Source organism: Astyanax mexicanus, chromosome 11 (assembly GCF_023375975.1).
Source record: "Astyanax mexicanus isolate ESR-SI-001 chromosome 11, AstMex3_surface, whole genome shotgun sequence".
NCBI classification, from domain to species: domain Eukaryota; kingdom Metazoa; phylum Chordata; class Actinopteri; order Characiformes; family Acestrorhamphidae; genus Astyanax; species Astyanax mexicanus.
This window is the reverse complement of record NC_064418.1, coordinates 7,028,643-7,044,991: the sequence shown is the minus strand read 5'-3', so window position 1 is coordinate 7,044,991 and position 16,349 is coordinate 7,028,643. Positions and strand designations below refer to the sequence as shown.

Genomic DNA, 16,349 nt, shown 5'->3' with positions numbered 1-16,349 from the left:
TCAGTCAAAAAACAGATAGAAGAGGCATCAGAAATCTATTCATGAATTAAACTTATCTTTTGTCAGCAGTCCAAGCTAGTGAAGGTAGTGTTTTATAATTAAATCATTCTAACCATTTGATATTTGTCTATGGTCAGCCAAAGTAATCATCGGGTTTTTATGTAAAATATTTAAAACTATTTCTGAACTTAAATGTTCAAACAGTCAGCAAAAACAAACAAACAAACATCCAAGATTTCATTGTCAATTATTTTAATAATCAAGGTTGCATTATGTACAAAGCAAGCAACTTTATTTAAGGTGGAGGACAAACTGCAATGTTTAATCAAAATTGTGGGTATTACACTTGTTCAGCAACATGTTATGGTACTTTAGGGCCTATACAAAGGATACAAAAGCACACTGCCTTGTTATCAGCACTCATTTTGACCAGTGTTGTAAATACTCACTGTTTCCACAGTTATAGTGATGTTTTTCCCATATTCATACAGTAGTAAAGTATAACAATGGAAATCAATTCCAAAAATTAAAATATTTTGGTCACAACTTTGGGTAGACTGTAAATGGCAGACAATTACTCTTTAACTCGCATCATAAACCTCTGTGTACACTTTTCTCTAAGCAAAACCTTAAACATTTTATGTTGTGTCCAATCATATAAAGGTACATTTTGTACAGGTATTTATGAAATATGATTTACTCCATTTTAACAAGTTTAGCATCTGTAGACAATCCAGTGTGTCCAAAAAGTATAGCATTAAACCATTGCAGGGAGAGGGAGTGTCAACAGTCACAAAGAGCACACACCACCAGTGTTTGAAGGTAGATACACTTTCATTGCCATTGCCCACCTAGGGTTGGCAGACAAGTGAAAATAGCACATATGGGTGTGTATTAGTTTTGTGTGCGTAACACTTGTCTACAAGACTGTAGTCACTAGGATCAATCTGATGCTTGACGAGACAGCATGTGCAATTTAAATTAACAGTTAAAATTTTGCCTGAGGCCAAAGTGAAAATAATAAGTGTGTCTAACTTGTAGTTATCAGCCTTAAATTGACTGGACACAAGCATCTCTACAAACACTACTGAAGCAGTACCAAAACAAAAAAGCAGAAAACCACAAAATAAGGAGAATAAAACATAACAATAAAGAAAATGAACACCTAGGCTACACGTTGAACCGTATAGCATAAAAAGTACACGTGTCTCAACAATAAACAGCTTTAGTTTTCAATACTAATATTATGCAATTCTTGTCTTTTAAATCAATCTCTGCCTTGAATTTGATTAAAAATTCCACATATATCATAAACAAAGCACCCCAACACAAGCTTCTACTGGGCAAAAGCACAATTAATTCAAATTACAAGATAAAACCGTACTGTACATTTCCTAATCTGCTAAAATCAATAGTGTGCCCCTTCTGAATTCTTTCTGAGATCCTCCAATCAGCACTGGAAACAAGGAGTCTAAATGGGTTTGACAAATGTAGGTCCACTTAAACGGATGTTTTTTTTTTTTTTTTTTTTAAACCAGGTTACAACTTTTAACCTCCAGCAGACATCAGGCAAAAAAAAAAAAAAATCATGTTTTCACATCAACTGTTAGCCAGATCACATAACTGCACAGTAAGGAAAATACTGTTCATGAAGTACAGCAGTCAATGTTTCCTATATATATAAAGAAAAAAAAATCCTCCTGTAGACGACACCATGATCTGGTCTAGTAGATCTATCCTGAGAGAAGAACAAATCTTCTGCCTATGAGATGACATCTGCTGAGGAAAAACACCAAACACTGGAACTGGTCTAGTCTGTGCGATTTACTGACCATTACCATCCAGTGACGTCCAAACTTCTCATTCAGCTGTTAGCCTTGGACAGGAATACAGTAATGAAGCAGCATAGTTGGTTACTAAGAGAAAGAAGGAAAAAGAAGTATATTAATGTAGGCCTGTGCATGTAATTGTTTACAAAGTTTAATTAATTATTTTCAATCAATTTGGTTAAATAAATGCACCTTATGACTGTTTCTTTCCATCTAAAATCCATGCTTATTAAAATCTGTTTTTTTGTTATCATTGTCATCAATGGTAGTCATATATGGATAAGTGTTCTTACCCGGTTTCCATCGTCTTCATCATCAGAAATGTGTGGCCTTGCAATGCTCATCTCCTCCTTACTTTCAGCGATTTGCTTACATTTCTACAATCAAATCCAGAATAAAAGTAAGTGACTGATAACGAACCACACAATTTCACAAAGTGTAATGATTTGCTATGTACAGGGCGCATCCTGTATAAAAGCTTTGGTTACTAAAAAGGCCCAAAGAAACATTGCTTTAACAGGAACAGGAACACAAAAAAAAAACGGTGCACTGGAGTGAACACACACTGACATACTATTAGCTCAAACACTGACAAAATTCCAATAGTTCATAATAGCTTAGAATACAAATATCAGATGCAATTAATTAAGGCTGGGTGACATGGCCACAAACATAAGCATACAATGCATACACCCAGTACAGCATGTCAATGTCAATTCATCTCACCTCTGTAAACTCTTTAATACTGATGCTGTTCGCCTGCTGCGCCACTTTTCTCTTCACTTCTTCGATGTTGGCCAGATTAGGTGTGGGTGCCGGAGGAGGTTTGTTGGTAATGGTGGGCAGTGGAGGCATGGGGGGCATGGCTGCCAATGCTCCCATATTTGACAGGGCTGCAGTCATGGTTGCTGCTGTCATGCTTGCCATTGCAGCATTCATAGGCATATTTGGCATTGCAGGCATACCAGGTATGCCCATCGGCAGGTTCATGGGCAAGTTGGGAACTGGCAGGGGCAGAGGCAAAGACAGAGGGGTTGGAGTAGGAGTTGGCAAAGGCAATTGGAGGATAGCCTTAGGCCTAAGGCTCTCTGGGATGGGCATCCCTGCTTTAGCGCACATTGCTGCAGCATTAGCCTTGGCAATCTCCAACAGCTGATCTTTGTCTGTAAGAAGACGGGTAAAAATCAACATTAGCATCAAATTCATAATAATTCAGATTTATTATACGTGCTCCGAAAAAAGTATGCACTTACCTAGTTCAGTAAGGCGTGGTGGTGTCTTGCTAGTGCTGCGACGAGTTCTCGAGGTGGACCTTCTTTTACGGAGAATGAGAACAGGAGAATGGCTTGGCTCTCGTTTCCATCTATCTCTCCTGTCGAAAGAACGGCCTCGAAACACTGGCCTTCTTCGTCGGGAGGCAGATCGAGATCTTTTGGATCGTGAATGTCTGGCCCGTGACTTTGATCGAGAACGTGACCGCCTCTTCCTGGTGGGGGAACGGGATTTTGATCTCTTGCTTTTTTCCGGAGTCTTGGACCTTTTCCTGCGAGCAGGAGTGTGTGATTTAGATCGCCTTTTTCGCACTGGTGATCTAGATCGTTTCCGTTTGGGAGATTTGGACTTGGAGCGCTTGGTCTTGGTGCGAGATTTAGACCTTGACTTTCCCCTGCGAGTGTTAGATCTTGAGCGAGATCGTCTTCTTCGAACAGGCGATCTGGATTTTGACCTCTTTCTTCGGCTGTGTGAGGGAGATCTAGACTTTCGTTTCCTTGCAGGAGATTTAGACCTTTCTCTACCACTAACAGACTTTGATTTAGATCGTGTCTTATGGGTGGATGAAACGGACCTAGAGCGCTTCCTATGGACAGGTGACTTGGATTTTTTGGTGGGTTTTAACTCTTTTTTGGCTGGACTTGGAGATGGGGATCTTGAATGATCAGACTGCTCATTATCATCTGAGACAGAACTTTCACGTTGAGGTAATGGTTCTGACGAAGTGGACCTTGATCTAGAGGTGTTTTGCCTCTCCCTGGATTCCAAAGTGGTTTTGGACACTTCCTCTGTGTTTATATTCTGTTCTGACTGAGCTGAATCCTCACTTGATATTTTTTGTGGAGATGGACATTCAGGCAACAGTGGTTTCCATCCTTTTTTGGACGTTGACTGATCTTCCTCACAGTCAGCTTTATGTATTTTGGGTACTGATATTCCTTTATTACCATCAGAATTGTTATGGTGCTCCACTGAAGATTCTCTCTCTTCTGCAGGAGATTTAGACCTGCTCTTAGCTGGTGACTGACTCCTATCTGCAGAAAGTCTTCCTCTTGAATTAGACCTAGATCTAGATGTGTCTCTCTGAGAAACAGATCTTGACCGTTTATTTTTTGTTTTCTTTGCTCCTTTTCTAAACCTAGGTGAGCTAGTCTTTGAATGCCGGGAGATGGATCGTGATTTTGAATGCTTACTGCGCTTTGGAGACTTTGACCTTGTCCTACGTGGAGATTTTGACCTCCTTTGTCGAACAGCAGGTGATTTAGAGTGTCGCGAGCGCAAGGGAGAGTGAGATCTACTTCGTCGTCTAGGGGTTCTAGACCTTGATCTGTTTTTACGAATGGACCTTGATCTAGAACGCCTGTTTCTTCTTCTTGATCTCGATCTCCTTGAAACCACAGGAGACCGTGAACGTGTTCGCCTCATTTTCCTTGCAGACCTGGAACGAGATCTTCTCGTCCGGGATACCGGTGTCCTTTTGCGGGAGCGTGACCTTGAGCGCCTCCCTCTCCGAACAGATCTAGAACGTGATTTGGAGGCTCGGGCCTTTCGACGAGAAACTGATCTTTTCGACCTTGACCGACGTGGCTTTCCAACAGATCTAGATCTTGTTCGCCGGTTGCGTCGCGGGGACTTGGTCCTGGATCTTTTAGTTCTTGTACGGGATCTTGACTCTGAGCGACGCTTTCTCTTTACAGAGATGGACCTTGATTTGCGTCTTGTTCCCTTAACTGATCTTGACCGAGACCTTTTTTGTGATGGAGACCTTGAGCGCCTATTTTGCAAACCTCGCTTCTTTCTTGAGCTGGAAACAGACCTTTCTCTCGACAATGATCGATCTTTTCGCCGTGCCATTAAACCGGATGATCGCTTCGGCGTTTTGGATCGACTGTGGCTCAATTTAGCCCCTTTATTGTCTGAACGTGACCGAGACCTTGACCTAGAAGGTGACTTGTCTGCATCAATCTTCCCTCTCTGATTGCCATTAGATTCCTTTTGACCTACTTGCTCCTTATGCACATTCTCCTGTTTAGGTATAATATCAGGGAGTTCGTGAGCCTTGCTAAAACCTCCATTTTTCTCAGGTTTTGTGTCCTTTTCGCTGTACTTTTCTCTATTTGCAGCCTGGCCATGTGCATCCTCAAAAGACTCATCCTCCTCCCTCCATGCAGGTTGTTCTAATTTTTCTTCACAATATTCAGCTTTGCTAGTCACGTCTCCTTTTATTTCATCTGCCTGTGATATTTTTTCTTTATACCTGTCATTTTGGAGCTTTGCTGCAGCGACAGGAGACTTCCTGCCCAAGCTAGGCGAGTCCATTTTCAATGCTTGCGCCAATTTTGATTCAGACTCTGACTCTGACCCTGACTCTGATGTACTGGCTGATCGTGAACGAGAAGGAGAGTTTTTCTCCTGCTTTTCTTCTTTCCGTTTCTTTTTCTTCTTCTTCTTCCCCGAATGACGCTTCGCTTTTTTTACTTTGGCATCTTCATCACCATGATGTTCTGTAAGAAAGACAGTTCAAGTTTAAAGGCATTACTTTTACAGCAAAAACATGTAGGTTTACAGGGAAATATGATACATATAAAATATAAATAGAAATCAATAAATTACCTGCAACAGAATTTTTTGTGGACTCCTTATCTTCATCGCGACCCTCAACATTGGATGGGCCTTCCTTTTTTATACTGAGTATAAACAAAAAGATGAAACACTTTCAGATTGCTTTTTTAAATGATTTGTCGTATGAAAAAAAAAATTACATTTGGCATGTGCCATACCTTAATTTTGTTTGAGAATCTCCATCTGACTCTGCTCCAGATTCAGAGCTGCTGTCTTTTTCACCCTTTCTCTTCTTGCGCTTCTTCTTACTTTTGTGTTTTTTATGCTTCTTCGTTTTCTTCCTTGGCGTCTCACTACCATCTCTGATAGTAATATCTTCACACAAAGTCGCTTCAGATGGATCACTTCCCTCTGTGAAGGAAACCATTACAGGCATTTGTAAAATTCTGTCAGGACATTGAATTTTTTGGCACAGTAAAACAAAAGCTGCTTTTTAAGTCTAGTCAATAAATTCAGTGAGAATAATATTTAAATAAACCCTTTCTTAAACCAAACGCTGCTTTCAATAAACAAAATGTACATTAACTTGGTTATTTACTAGACACTGGAATGCACACAAATCTGCCCTATAGATTCCCACACCTCTGCAATCATTAAAGTAGAAATGTAAATAATATTTAATGGCTTCCAGTTGCATTGTAAACAACAACTGAGGCTACTGTCAGTTCAAAATTCAAGCAAACACATTTGAGTTTCCACTCCATCAAGCTTAAAAATGTTACACATTAGCTGAAAAGCTCTGCTCATCAGGTATCATTTGTAATGAGACAACCAATAAATTAGTTGACCTAAACTGGAATGAATGCAGGGATAAACAACAGTTCAGATTTACACAGATTTGTGATGAGAAACGCTAAATTCACCTATCAGCAATAATTCACTGGCACCACGGTAGAAATTATCAGTAGCAAGGTTGGTTTTAAACTTTGAGAAACAAACCACTCAGCACCATAGAATGGTGAGTGGTTTCATGTAGAAAAATATGATGCTGTGTGTCTCTGATAGTTATGGTGTTTAAAGCTCACCTTCCGTCGTTTTTTCTTTCATTTTAAAATGTCTAGTTGTGGTCTCTAGTATGAATGAATGACATGTGAGCCGTTTTTGTAAAAAAAAAGTGCTCAGGTGTCTCTGTATAGCTCTTTTTTAATGGACTGTTTTAGGGGTGTGTCCAAAATGACCGGATTCCAGCTTTGCTCATGAATATTCATACATGCAAACAGCATGCAAATATCTCTCCTCTGATTGGCTAGGAGCACTGCGACGCCCCTCCACCGCTCTGCCGCTCACTGCCTCCCACCTCCTAACTGATGAGCGGTGATGTTGCGTCGCTTCAGCTCCGCCTCTGGGAGTTTCTCGAGCCAAGGTGGGCTGGTCTGTGAGTTTCTGCCTACGTAGGCAGAAAGATAATTCAAAATTCACCCGTTTTTCGGAGGGGGGGAGGGGGGATTTCTTTGCTTAGCTCCTGCAGACAATGGGGGCTGCAAAACAGTTTAATGTGCAGGTGTACACATTCAACTCGGAGACACCTACTGTATTCCACAAAAAACAAGAAAAATCGGATTTTCGCGGAAGGTGACCTTTAAAGATGCTTGCAAATATTGCTAATGTTTACAATTTCTTTAGCCTGCCATAATGCTGAACAGAAAAAAAAAATCTCAGATTCACTGCTTTATAAACCTTACACGTGTGTATAGTTAAAGGATCAGACTCTAATTCTTATTAAACATGTTTATATGCTTTATAACTGCATTTTTTCCAACAAGATGCAAGATGAATGGCACATATGGACACAATGAGAGGGAGAATAGACTAGTAGTATCAGCAGGTTTTTTTTTAGACATTTCATATGTTTATAAAACAACACATACCAACATTAGCGTTTGTGGCACATTCCATTCTTGCAGCTCCTGACCTCTTGACCCTGGAGGAAAGCTTCTCTTTAGTCTATGTGAAATGGGGGGTGGTGTTGTGACTTTCACTGTTCACACTGTATAGGAAAGAAAAATATAGAATATAGTTATGACTATGAATAACAAAAGCACAACCCAAACATTTTAGTACATGCAGTTACATCATCACAAATATAACATTAGATCTATGCACTGAGCTTATGAAACTGCTGCATATTAACAAGCTAATGGATGGAACATAAGCTAGCCAGCTAGCTAATTTATATGTGTGTTGTTACTGGGGCCAAGTTGGGCTTCCTAAATGTGGTCTCATCATTACAGCCCACCTTAAGATATGTACAATCCAGATGGGACATATGTTTAACCCATCCCAGGTCCCATCTAGTGGTGTGCCAAATCAAATTGTACACAAGGATATCGCCAACATTTACCGTTATTGCAAAAATACCCTGAAATGTGATAATTTATTTTAAGGGCCATATATAAAAAATAAAATTGCTGTTTGTAGCAAAAGAACAAACAAAAAAAAAATCACACTGTTCTTACTTCCCATTAAATATCTTACATTTGTCCAGTATAATTTATCATACTTTAATCCAGGGTATATAAAATGCATTATCAGTATAATGGCATGTTGGATCATTGACTTCTGTTACAATCTGTTGAAAATCTGAATTAGTGATGTGCCATATAATATGCCATAACATCACCAAATAAAATTTTTTATTCAATTTGTTGCAGTATTGTTTTCTTGTAGCTTTATTTTATTCAATGTTTTTTCCATATTTTCAAAATGTATTCTATTAAAAAATATCAAGAACTAACAGTGTGACAGAAAAATAAATTGCTGATGTGGAAAAAAAGTTGAGAATCTGATTAATCACAGTATTGTAATACATATTTGTAACTGGATACGTATTGTATATAAACTTCACCAGAAGCATGATGGAAAATAATCTCAGAAAGAATCTAGTTGCAGTCTTGCAAATAGTGATCCCCTAGTCTTTGCAAAATTTTATCCTGTGACTAGTCTGTGACTAAAAATCTATGACTTGTCTTTAGATGTGAAGGTGAGGGTGTCAGACTTTAGTCTGTTAAGTCTTTTTAGAGCCTTTTCAAAGTCGTTTAGTGGGGGAAAGTATGAATGAACTTTAGCTGCAACACATTGTTCCCTGCTCACAACACACCTGAAACAATCAACACGAGCTGATCAGCTTAATGCCTGACAACTATTAAGTAAATGTGTGATAAAAACGATGGAAAAGCACTTAACTAGAAAAACTGCTCTAGATACCCAGGTTACACCACCATGGACCATCAGATTCTTCTAGAAACCATCAAAGCTAACGCTAGAACAGCCTATGTAACTGACAGCTGGTCAGTTAGCTACAGTAATGTTAAACACTCACTATAAGCCACAGCCAGTCTAAGCAGCCTGGTATTGATTTCACTTAACATAACGTTACTTTTTGACAAGCAACTTCTCAGCAAACTGGACCAGTATGAAATTAATAGCTAAAACACCCACAGAAACGGAATTTTACAGTAGCGTTAGGTCAGACAGCTGGGTTAATGTAGATTAGTTAGCTTAGGTTAGCTAGCTAGCATTTACCGCTAGCATGGCTAGATAGTTAGCTTGCTAGCTAACTTACTTACACAAGCGGAGCTATAAATACATGTTCGTAAGCGTAAAAATTAACTAGCTATCTGACTGACTAAATTACTTAACATTAAAATAGTTTGCAAACGTATTTTACGAAATAACGACACTAAAGATAACTTAACGGTTAAACTAGTTAGCTTGTTAGTAAATTAGAAAGCTAAGTTAGTTAGGTAACGCTGTTAACCCAGCTAAACAACCTAAATAGCAGACAGTTCCCACGAGCTGAGCTAAGCAAACTAGCTTACTAAACACGCAGAGCGGTAACTACGTTTGTAAGCCTAATAATTAATTAACTCGCTTATTTGCGAAAATATCTGACGAAATACCTACACTAAAGATAACTAAACGCTTAGGTTAGCTTGTTAGCTAAATAGATACGCTTGTTAGGTAACGCTAGCTAACCTAGATACCTAGCAGGCAGTTCCCACGAGCTAAGCTAACTAGCGTTAGCTAATAGAACAAGCGGGAGCTATAACTACATGTTCGTAAACCTAATAATTAATTAACTAGGTTATTTTGCGAACATAGCATAAGAAATACCGATACTAACGATAACTTAACGCTTAAGTTAGCTTGTTAGGGACTAAGCTAACGCTATTTCGCCAGTGTTCACACAACACGGCAACCCTCCGCTTGGTAACCACCGTTATTAAACATAAACAGCAGCTAGGCCCGAGACCACGTCCAGCTAAGGCTAACCACAGCACAACAAACGTGGAGGAGCTCACATCCCCAAAAACTGTTTCAGCTCAAACTTTAGCCCTAACTACAGACAAATAAAGCGCGCTTTCACTGGTTAGATTATATAAACCAGCAGTGTTTTTATACGAAACATGAATTCACCAAAACTGATCTGATTAAGACCAGTTTAGCTTAGCTAAGCTAGCGTTAACAAAGGCGCCACCGGCCGCCCCGCTAACCGCGCAAGCGCCTCACAGCAGCTAACGCTGGGCGCTGCTCGCGGGCTGTCTGTACAGTTAAACAGTGAATAAAACATATATCACAGAGTACTAACCTCTATATCTGAGGTCCAGAGTGATCGGCTGTTACTAAACCGCGAAAAAACACGCTCTACGATGGTCGCCATGACATTGTAGAGCCAGCAAATCCTCCAGTATCCCAGAAGCACGAGGAGAGTCCGCAGTGCCAAAGCCGGACCCGCGCACTGATCCAAAGAGCCGCACTGCCCCCTGCTGTAGCGCAGTCAGCACTGATTCACAGCACTGACTCTCAACAATGACTCTCAAAACTGGCTCTCAGCAGCACTGAACCTAAACACTTACTTTCAACACTGACTCTCAATAATGACTCTCAGCGCTTACTCTCAACAATGACTCTCTGCACTGACTCTAAACAATGGCTCTCAGCACTGATTCTCAAGAATGACTCTCAACATTGACTCTGGAGACGTAAACTTTGCATTAGTTTACTATTCGTTCATTCAATGTAATAAATAATTCCTTCAGTTAAGAAAAACATTCCCTGATTTTGATCAATTATTGTTCAGTTTACTAAACTTTTTCTTAATGTAATATTAAATTCCACAAATGTAATATATAATGTTCTCAATTTAATAAATCATTGTAATAAAAAGTAATACAAGTAATATCAATAAACATAATATTATATATATATATATATATAATTATATTGCAATTCTGGTCACCTGCAAAATATACGACTCTATATGACGATGTTAGTTTATGAAAAAATATATAATCCAGAAAATGTGACATACTACGTCCACATGCAGTACCACTTAAAAGTTTGGACACACATTTTCTGATTCAATTGATTTCTTTTTATGTATTTTTTTTTTACAATTTAAATTTGATTGGAAGTGTTAAACAGACTAGAATTTATTTAATTGTTTAAATTCTTCTAAGTAGCACATTTATCTTGGAGAGTCACCTGAAATAGTTTTTCTCAGCGTCTTGAAGGAGTTTCTAGAGGTGCTGAACAATAGTTGATGCTTTTCCTTCACCATGTGAAGCTCCAGCTCATCCCAAATCACCATCTCAGTTGATCAGGTTTAGGTCAGGGGATTGTGGAGGACAAAAACTTTATTGTTTATGTGTTACTCAAAAGAATGACTGTTCTGTCTACTTATTTATATGTGCTAGGACGACCTAAGTATGTGTAAACATTTTAAAGTGAATGGCAAAAGCTACATCCAGCAGGGGTCAGTCTAAGATCAGGAACAGACTGAGGTATGGAGACTTAGCAAAGCTCTATACTAAATAAGACCTGAAGTGGTCGCCATATATAAAGCACAGGTTAAGAGAGGCAGAAAGAAGAAACATAGGTTTAAAAATCATAAGATCACGCTAACAAAAGCCTCAAATTAAATTATTCATTTTAATTGCTAAGATGTTTAATATGCCTACATTAGGTAAACTCAATCTGAACATATGAACATGTTAACACATGAACAGCAATAACAAAGACACTGAAGAGAAAATAGTATACTACTACTTTGGACAGAATAGGATACTGAATTACCTCTATATAGTAAGTAATGTCTTACTATAAATGGTGTAAGCAAGCTGCAAGGGGCTGTGAGCCATTTCCTTTCCTGTACCATTGTGAGAGAATGAGCGGTGCAACTGGTACAAATAAAGCCTCTACAGGGAGCACACTCACAGTAACCAGTTTTGTAGAGTTGTTCAAACCTGCTTTGAATAACCAATGCTTCCAAAGGTTCATCTAAATGGACATCAGAGAAAGACCTGCCAAGGTTTTCAGAAGCCTTTGGCAGTACAGAGTTTACCAGGACACTTTTTTATTTATTTAATGTATGGTTGTGTAAATGTATGAAACATAATAACGTTGACCTGAATAAAAGCCAAGAAGATATAAACCAATCAATTGTACATGGAAGTGCCCTGGTTTATCTGTACTATTTGAACCACACAATGTTAGCGTCAATATTAGTAAGCTGTAAATCATGGTAAATAACATTATATTTGGTAGCAGGAGACCTTGAATAGACAATAAAGAACTGCTTATCATTCTAGAGAGTTTAGGACCAACACCTTGCTTTGATATTTGAAAGCCCAACAAGGTTTTCATTATACCTGGATTACATGTGTTGCATTAAAATTACTGCTAAACATGGTAGGGGTTGTAGGTCTCCAGAATCAGGTTTGGACACTTCTGCTATAGAAGCAGGGGCACCACTTGTGATTAGGTGAGACCAGGGGGGCCTTACTCAACCCTGTTGCAAGCCGTGCACATAAAAAACAGAAACTTACTGAGTTATCTTTCTGGGATTGAAAAAAGGAATATGTGAAGAGAAAGAAAAAAGCAAAGCAGTGGTGAATGAAGTAGGTAACAGCCATTAAATGCAGTCCTATCTATAACTAAGAGCGGTTTCACACTTGTAGCTAGTTTCTCTGATCCGAATCAGTTAATGAGGTTGTTTATTTGGAGAGTTTTCCCTTTGGTTTGGTTTGTTTTCACACAGGCACAAACCTAAAAACCTAAATTTGCCTCCACAAACCACATGAACATATTGTCTCCTCTGATTGGTCAGATCTTTCTGGCGTGGAAGCAAGAAAGTAAGTATTGCAAGAAAGACCAGCATGTACACTGCTCAAAAAAATAAAGGGAACACTCAAATAACACATCCTAGATCTGAATGAATGAAATATTCTCATTGAATACTTTGTTCTGTACAAAGTTGAATGTGCAGACAACAAAATCACACAAAAATCATCAATGGAAATATAATTTATTAACCAACGGAGGCCTGGATTTGGAGCCACACACAAAATTAAAGTGAAAAAACACACTACAGGTGCTGGTCAACGAATTAGAATAATTTGAAATAGTGCAATCATGAAATTCTTTGAATGCATTTTTTGTGCAGAAAGCAAATCAGGTGTTCACCGCACCTGTCCTACCCGTTAGACTAATCACAGAACTCGTTACCTGGAAAAAAATGCTTAGCTGAGCTTTCCAAAAGGCCCATTTAGGCCATTTAACTGTTACACTGTTGTGTTATTGAATTAGAATAATGGAGAAACCGTTTCATTGAATTAGAATAAATGCTCGAATTTTTGTTTTCTGTGAAGAGTGTTCACTGTGCAGTATAAAGTCAGGGTTGAGTAGAATTTCTAAGTTGTAAAATCAATCATGGGTAAGCAGCACGACCTCTCAACCGGAATAGTGGCTCAAATTCAAGCCCTTCGCCAACAAGGCTTGACCCAAACTAAAATTGCTGAGCAGCTCGGCATCAGCCAGTCTTCCGTCTGCAAAGCTCTCAAGAAAAACTGCAGCAAGCGCACCAACTGTTCCGGCGTCCGAAAAACTTCTGCTCGCGACAACAAGCAGCTGAGAAAGATCGCAGTCAGCAACCGGTTCAAGTCCACTACCGAGCTCACCGACTTGTGGAACAAGCAGACCGGCCGCTGACGTCTCCAGATCAACCACTTACCGTCGTCTGCGCAAACTCGGCTTCAAATCTCGCGTTCCAGCAGTAAAACCGATGCTGAACAAGAAACAAATGGAGAAACGGCTGAAGTGGGCCAAAGAACACGGCGAGTGGACTGCTGAAGACTGGCAGAAAGTGGTCTTCAGTGACGAATCACGCTTCTGCATCTCCTTCGGTGACCAAGGTCCTCGTGTCTGGCGTCGTGGTGGCGAAACCTACAACCACGAGTGCGTGAAAAGATCCGTCAAGTTTCCCCAGAGCGTTATGGTCTGGGGATGCATGTCCGCTCGAGGTGTAGGGAAACTCTGCTTCCTCAAGAAGACTGTCAATGCTGCCGTATATCAAGATGTTCTGGAAACGTTCCTGATTCCGACTGTTGAGGAACAGTTCGGCGAAGAAGACTTCATATTTCAACAGGATCTTGCACCGGCTCATGCGGCAAAGTCGACCAAAGATTGGTTCACTAAAAAACAGCTTGAAGTTTTGGCATGGCCGGCCAACTCGCCTGACCTCAATGTCATTGAAAACCTTTGGGCCATCGTCAAGCAGAAAATTCGCGACAGAAAGCCTACTACGCTGGACCAACTGAAGCAGAACATCGCCACTGCCTGGGAAGCTGTGAGTGCGGAAACTTGCGACAAGCTGGTCAAATCGATGCCGCAGAGACTTCAGGCAGTCATACAAGCCAAGGGGGCAGCCACAAAATACTGAGAAAGTGATGATTGTAATTATAATAAAAATTATTCTAATTCAATGAAACGGTTTCTCCATTATTCTAATTCAATAAAACAACAGTGTCACAGTTAAATGGCCTAAATGGGCCTTTTGGAAAGCTCAGCTGAGCAGGTAACGAGTTCTGTGATTAGTCTAACGAGTAGGACAGGTGCGGTGAACACCTGATTTGCTTTCTGCACAAAAAATGCATTCAAAGAATTTCATGATTGCACTATTTCAAATTATTCTAATTCGTTGACCAGCACCTGTACAGGCTGATCCAACTTTAATGTAATGTCCTTAAAACAAGTCAAAATGAGGCTCAGTATTGTGTGTGGCCTCCACGTGCCTGTATGACCTCCCTACAACGCCTGGGCATGCTCCTGATGAGGTGGCGGATGGTCTCCTGAGGGATCTCCTCCCAGACCTGGACTAAAGCATCCGCCAACTCCTGGACAGTCTGTGGTGCAACGTGACGTTGGTGGATGGAGCGAGACATGATGTCCCAGATGTGCTCAATCGGATTCAGGTCTGGGGAACGGGCGGGCCAGTCCATAGCTTCAATGCCTTCATCTTGCAGGAACTGCTGACACACTCCAGCCACATGAGGTCTAGCATTGTCCTGCATTAGGAGGAACCCAGGGCCAACCGCACCAGCATATGGTCTCACAAGGGGTCTGAGGATCTCTTCTCGGTACCTAATGGCAGTCAGGCTACCTCTGGTGAGCACATGGAGGGCTGTGCGGCCCTCCAAAGAAATGCCACCCCACACCATTACTGACCCACTGCCAAACCGGTCATGCTGAAGGATGTTGCAGGCAGCAGACCGCTCTCCACGGCGTCTCCAGACTCTGTCACGTCTGTCATGTGCTCAGTATGAACCTGCTTTCATCTGTGAAGAGCACAAGGCGCCAGGGGCGAATTTGCCAATCCTGGTGTTCTCTGGCAAATGCCAAGCGTCCTGCACGGTGTTGGGCTGTGAGCACAACCCCCATCTGTGGACGTCGGGCCCTCATACCATCCTCATGGAGTCGGTTTCTAACCGTTTGTGCAGACACATGCACATTTGTGGCCTGCTGGAGGTCATTTTGCAGGGCTCTGGCAGTGCTCCTCCTGTTCCTTCTTGCACAAAGGTGGAGGTAGCGGTCCTGCTGCTCGGTTGTTGCCCTCCTACGGCCTCCTCCACGTCTCCTGGTGTACTGGCCTGTCTCCTGGTAGCGCCTCCAGCCTCTAGACACTACGCTGACAGACACAGCAAACCTTCTTGCCACAGCTCGCATTGATGTGCCATCCTGGATGAGCTGCACTACCTGAGCCACTTGTGTGGGTTGTAGAGTCCGTCTCATGCTACCACGAGTGTGAAAGAACCACCAACATTCAAAACTGACCAAAACATCAGCCAGACAGCATAGGTTCTGAGACGTGGTCTGTGGTCCCCACCTGCAGAACCACTCCTTTATTGAGTGTGTCTTGCTAATTGCCAATAATTTCCACCTGTTGTCTATTCCATTTGCACAACAGCAGGTGAAATTGATTGTCAATCAGTGTTGCTTCCTAAGTGGACAGTTTAATTTCACAGAAGTTTGATTTACTTGGAGTTATATTGTGTTATTTGAGTGTTCCCTTTATTTTTTTGAGCAGTGTATATTCGTGTGTTGTGAATCTGCTTTCACACTTAACGAAAATTTGCTGCTGCACCACTTTATCACCACAAATCAACCACTCCATAAATCTGAATCTGTACACAATCACGGTGGATTCAAAATTAAGCAGTCTAGAGTAGTAAAATACAGACTTTCAGCTGTTATACTAAATATTAAACTTTTTTATTGTTATTATTTTGAAATTACAGTCCATTTTCTCACGTTTAATTGCAACTGGACAATCAACTAAAGAACAGTTTC

General features: G+C 40.6%; 1 protein-coding gene across 1 annotated transcript; it reads right to left on the bottom strand.

Annotated features, from left to right (window-relative positions):
• Window positions 1-235: 235 nt before the first annotated feature.
• On the bottom strand, window positions 236-10,591 carry sona (SON DNA and RNA binding protein a). The gene is made up of 8 exons (XM_007227885.4): window positions 10,312-10,591; window positions 7,592-7,710; window positions 5,882-6,074; window positions 5,715-5,788; window positions 3,083-5,605; window positions 2,556-2,992; window positions 2,123-2,206; window positions 236-1,916 (listed from the first exon to the last, which is right to left on the bottom strand). The coding sequence occupies exons 2-8, from the start codon at window positions 7,617-7,619 to the stop codon at window positions 1,914-1,916; spliced, it is 3,342 nt and encodes a 1,113-aa protein (XP_007227947.3). The 5' UTR covers window positions 7,620-7,710; window positions 10,312-10,591; the 3' UTR covers window positions 236-1,913.
• Window positions 10,592-16,349: the final 5,758 nt, after the last annotated feature.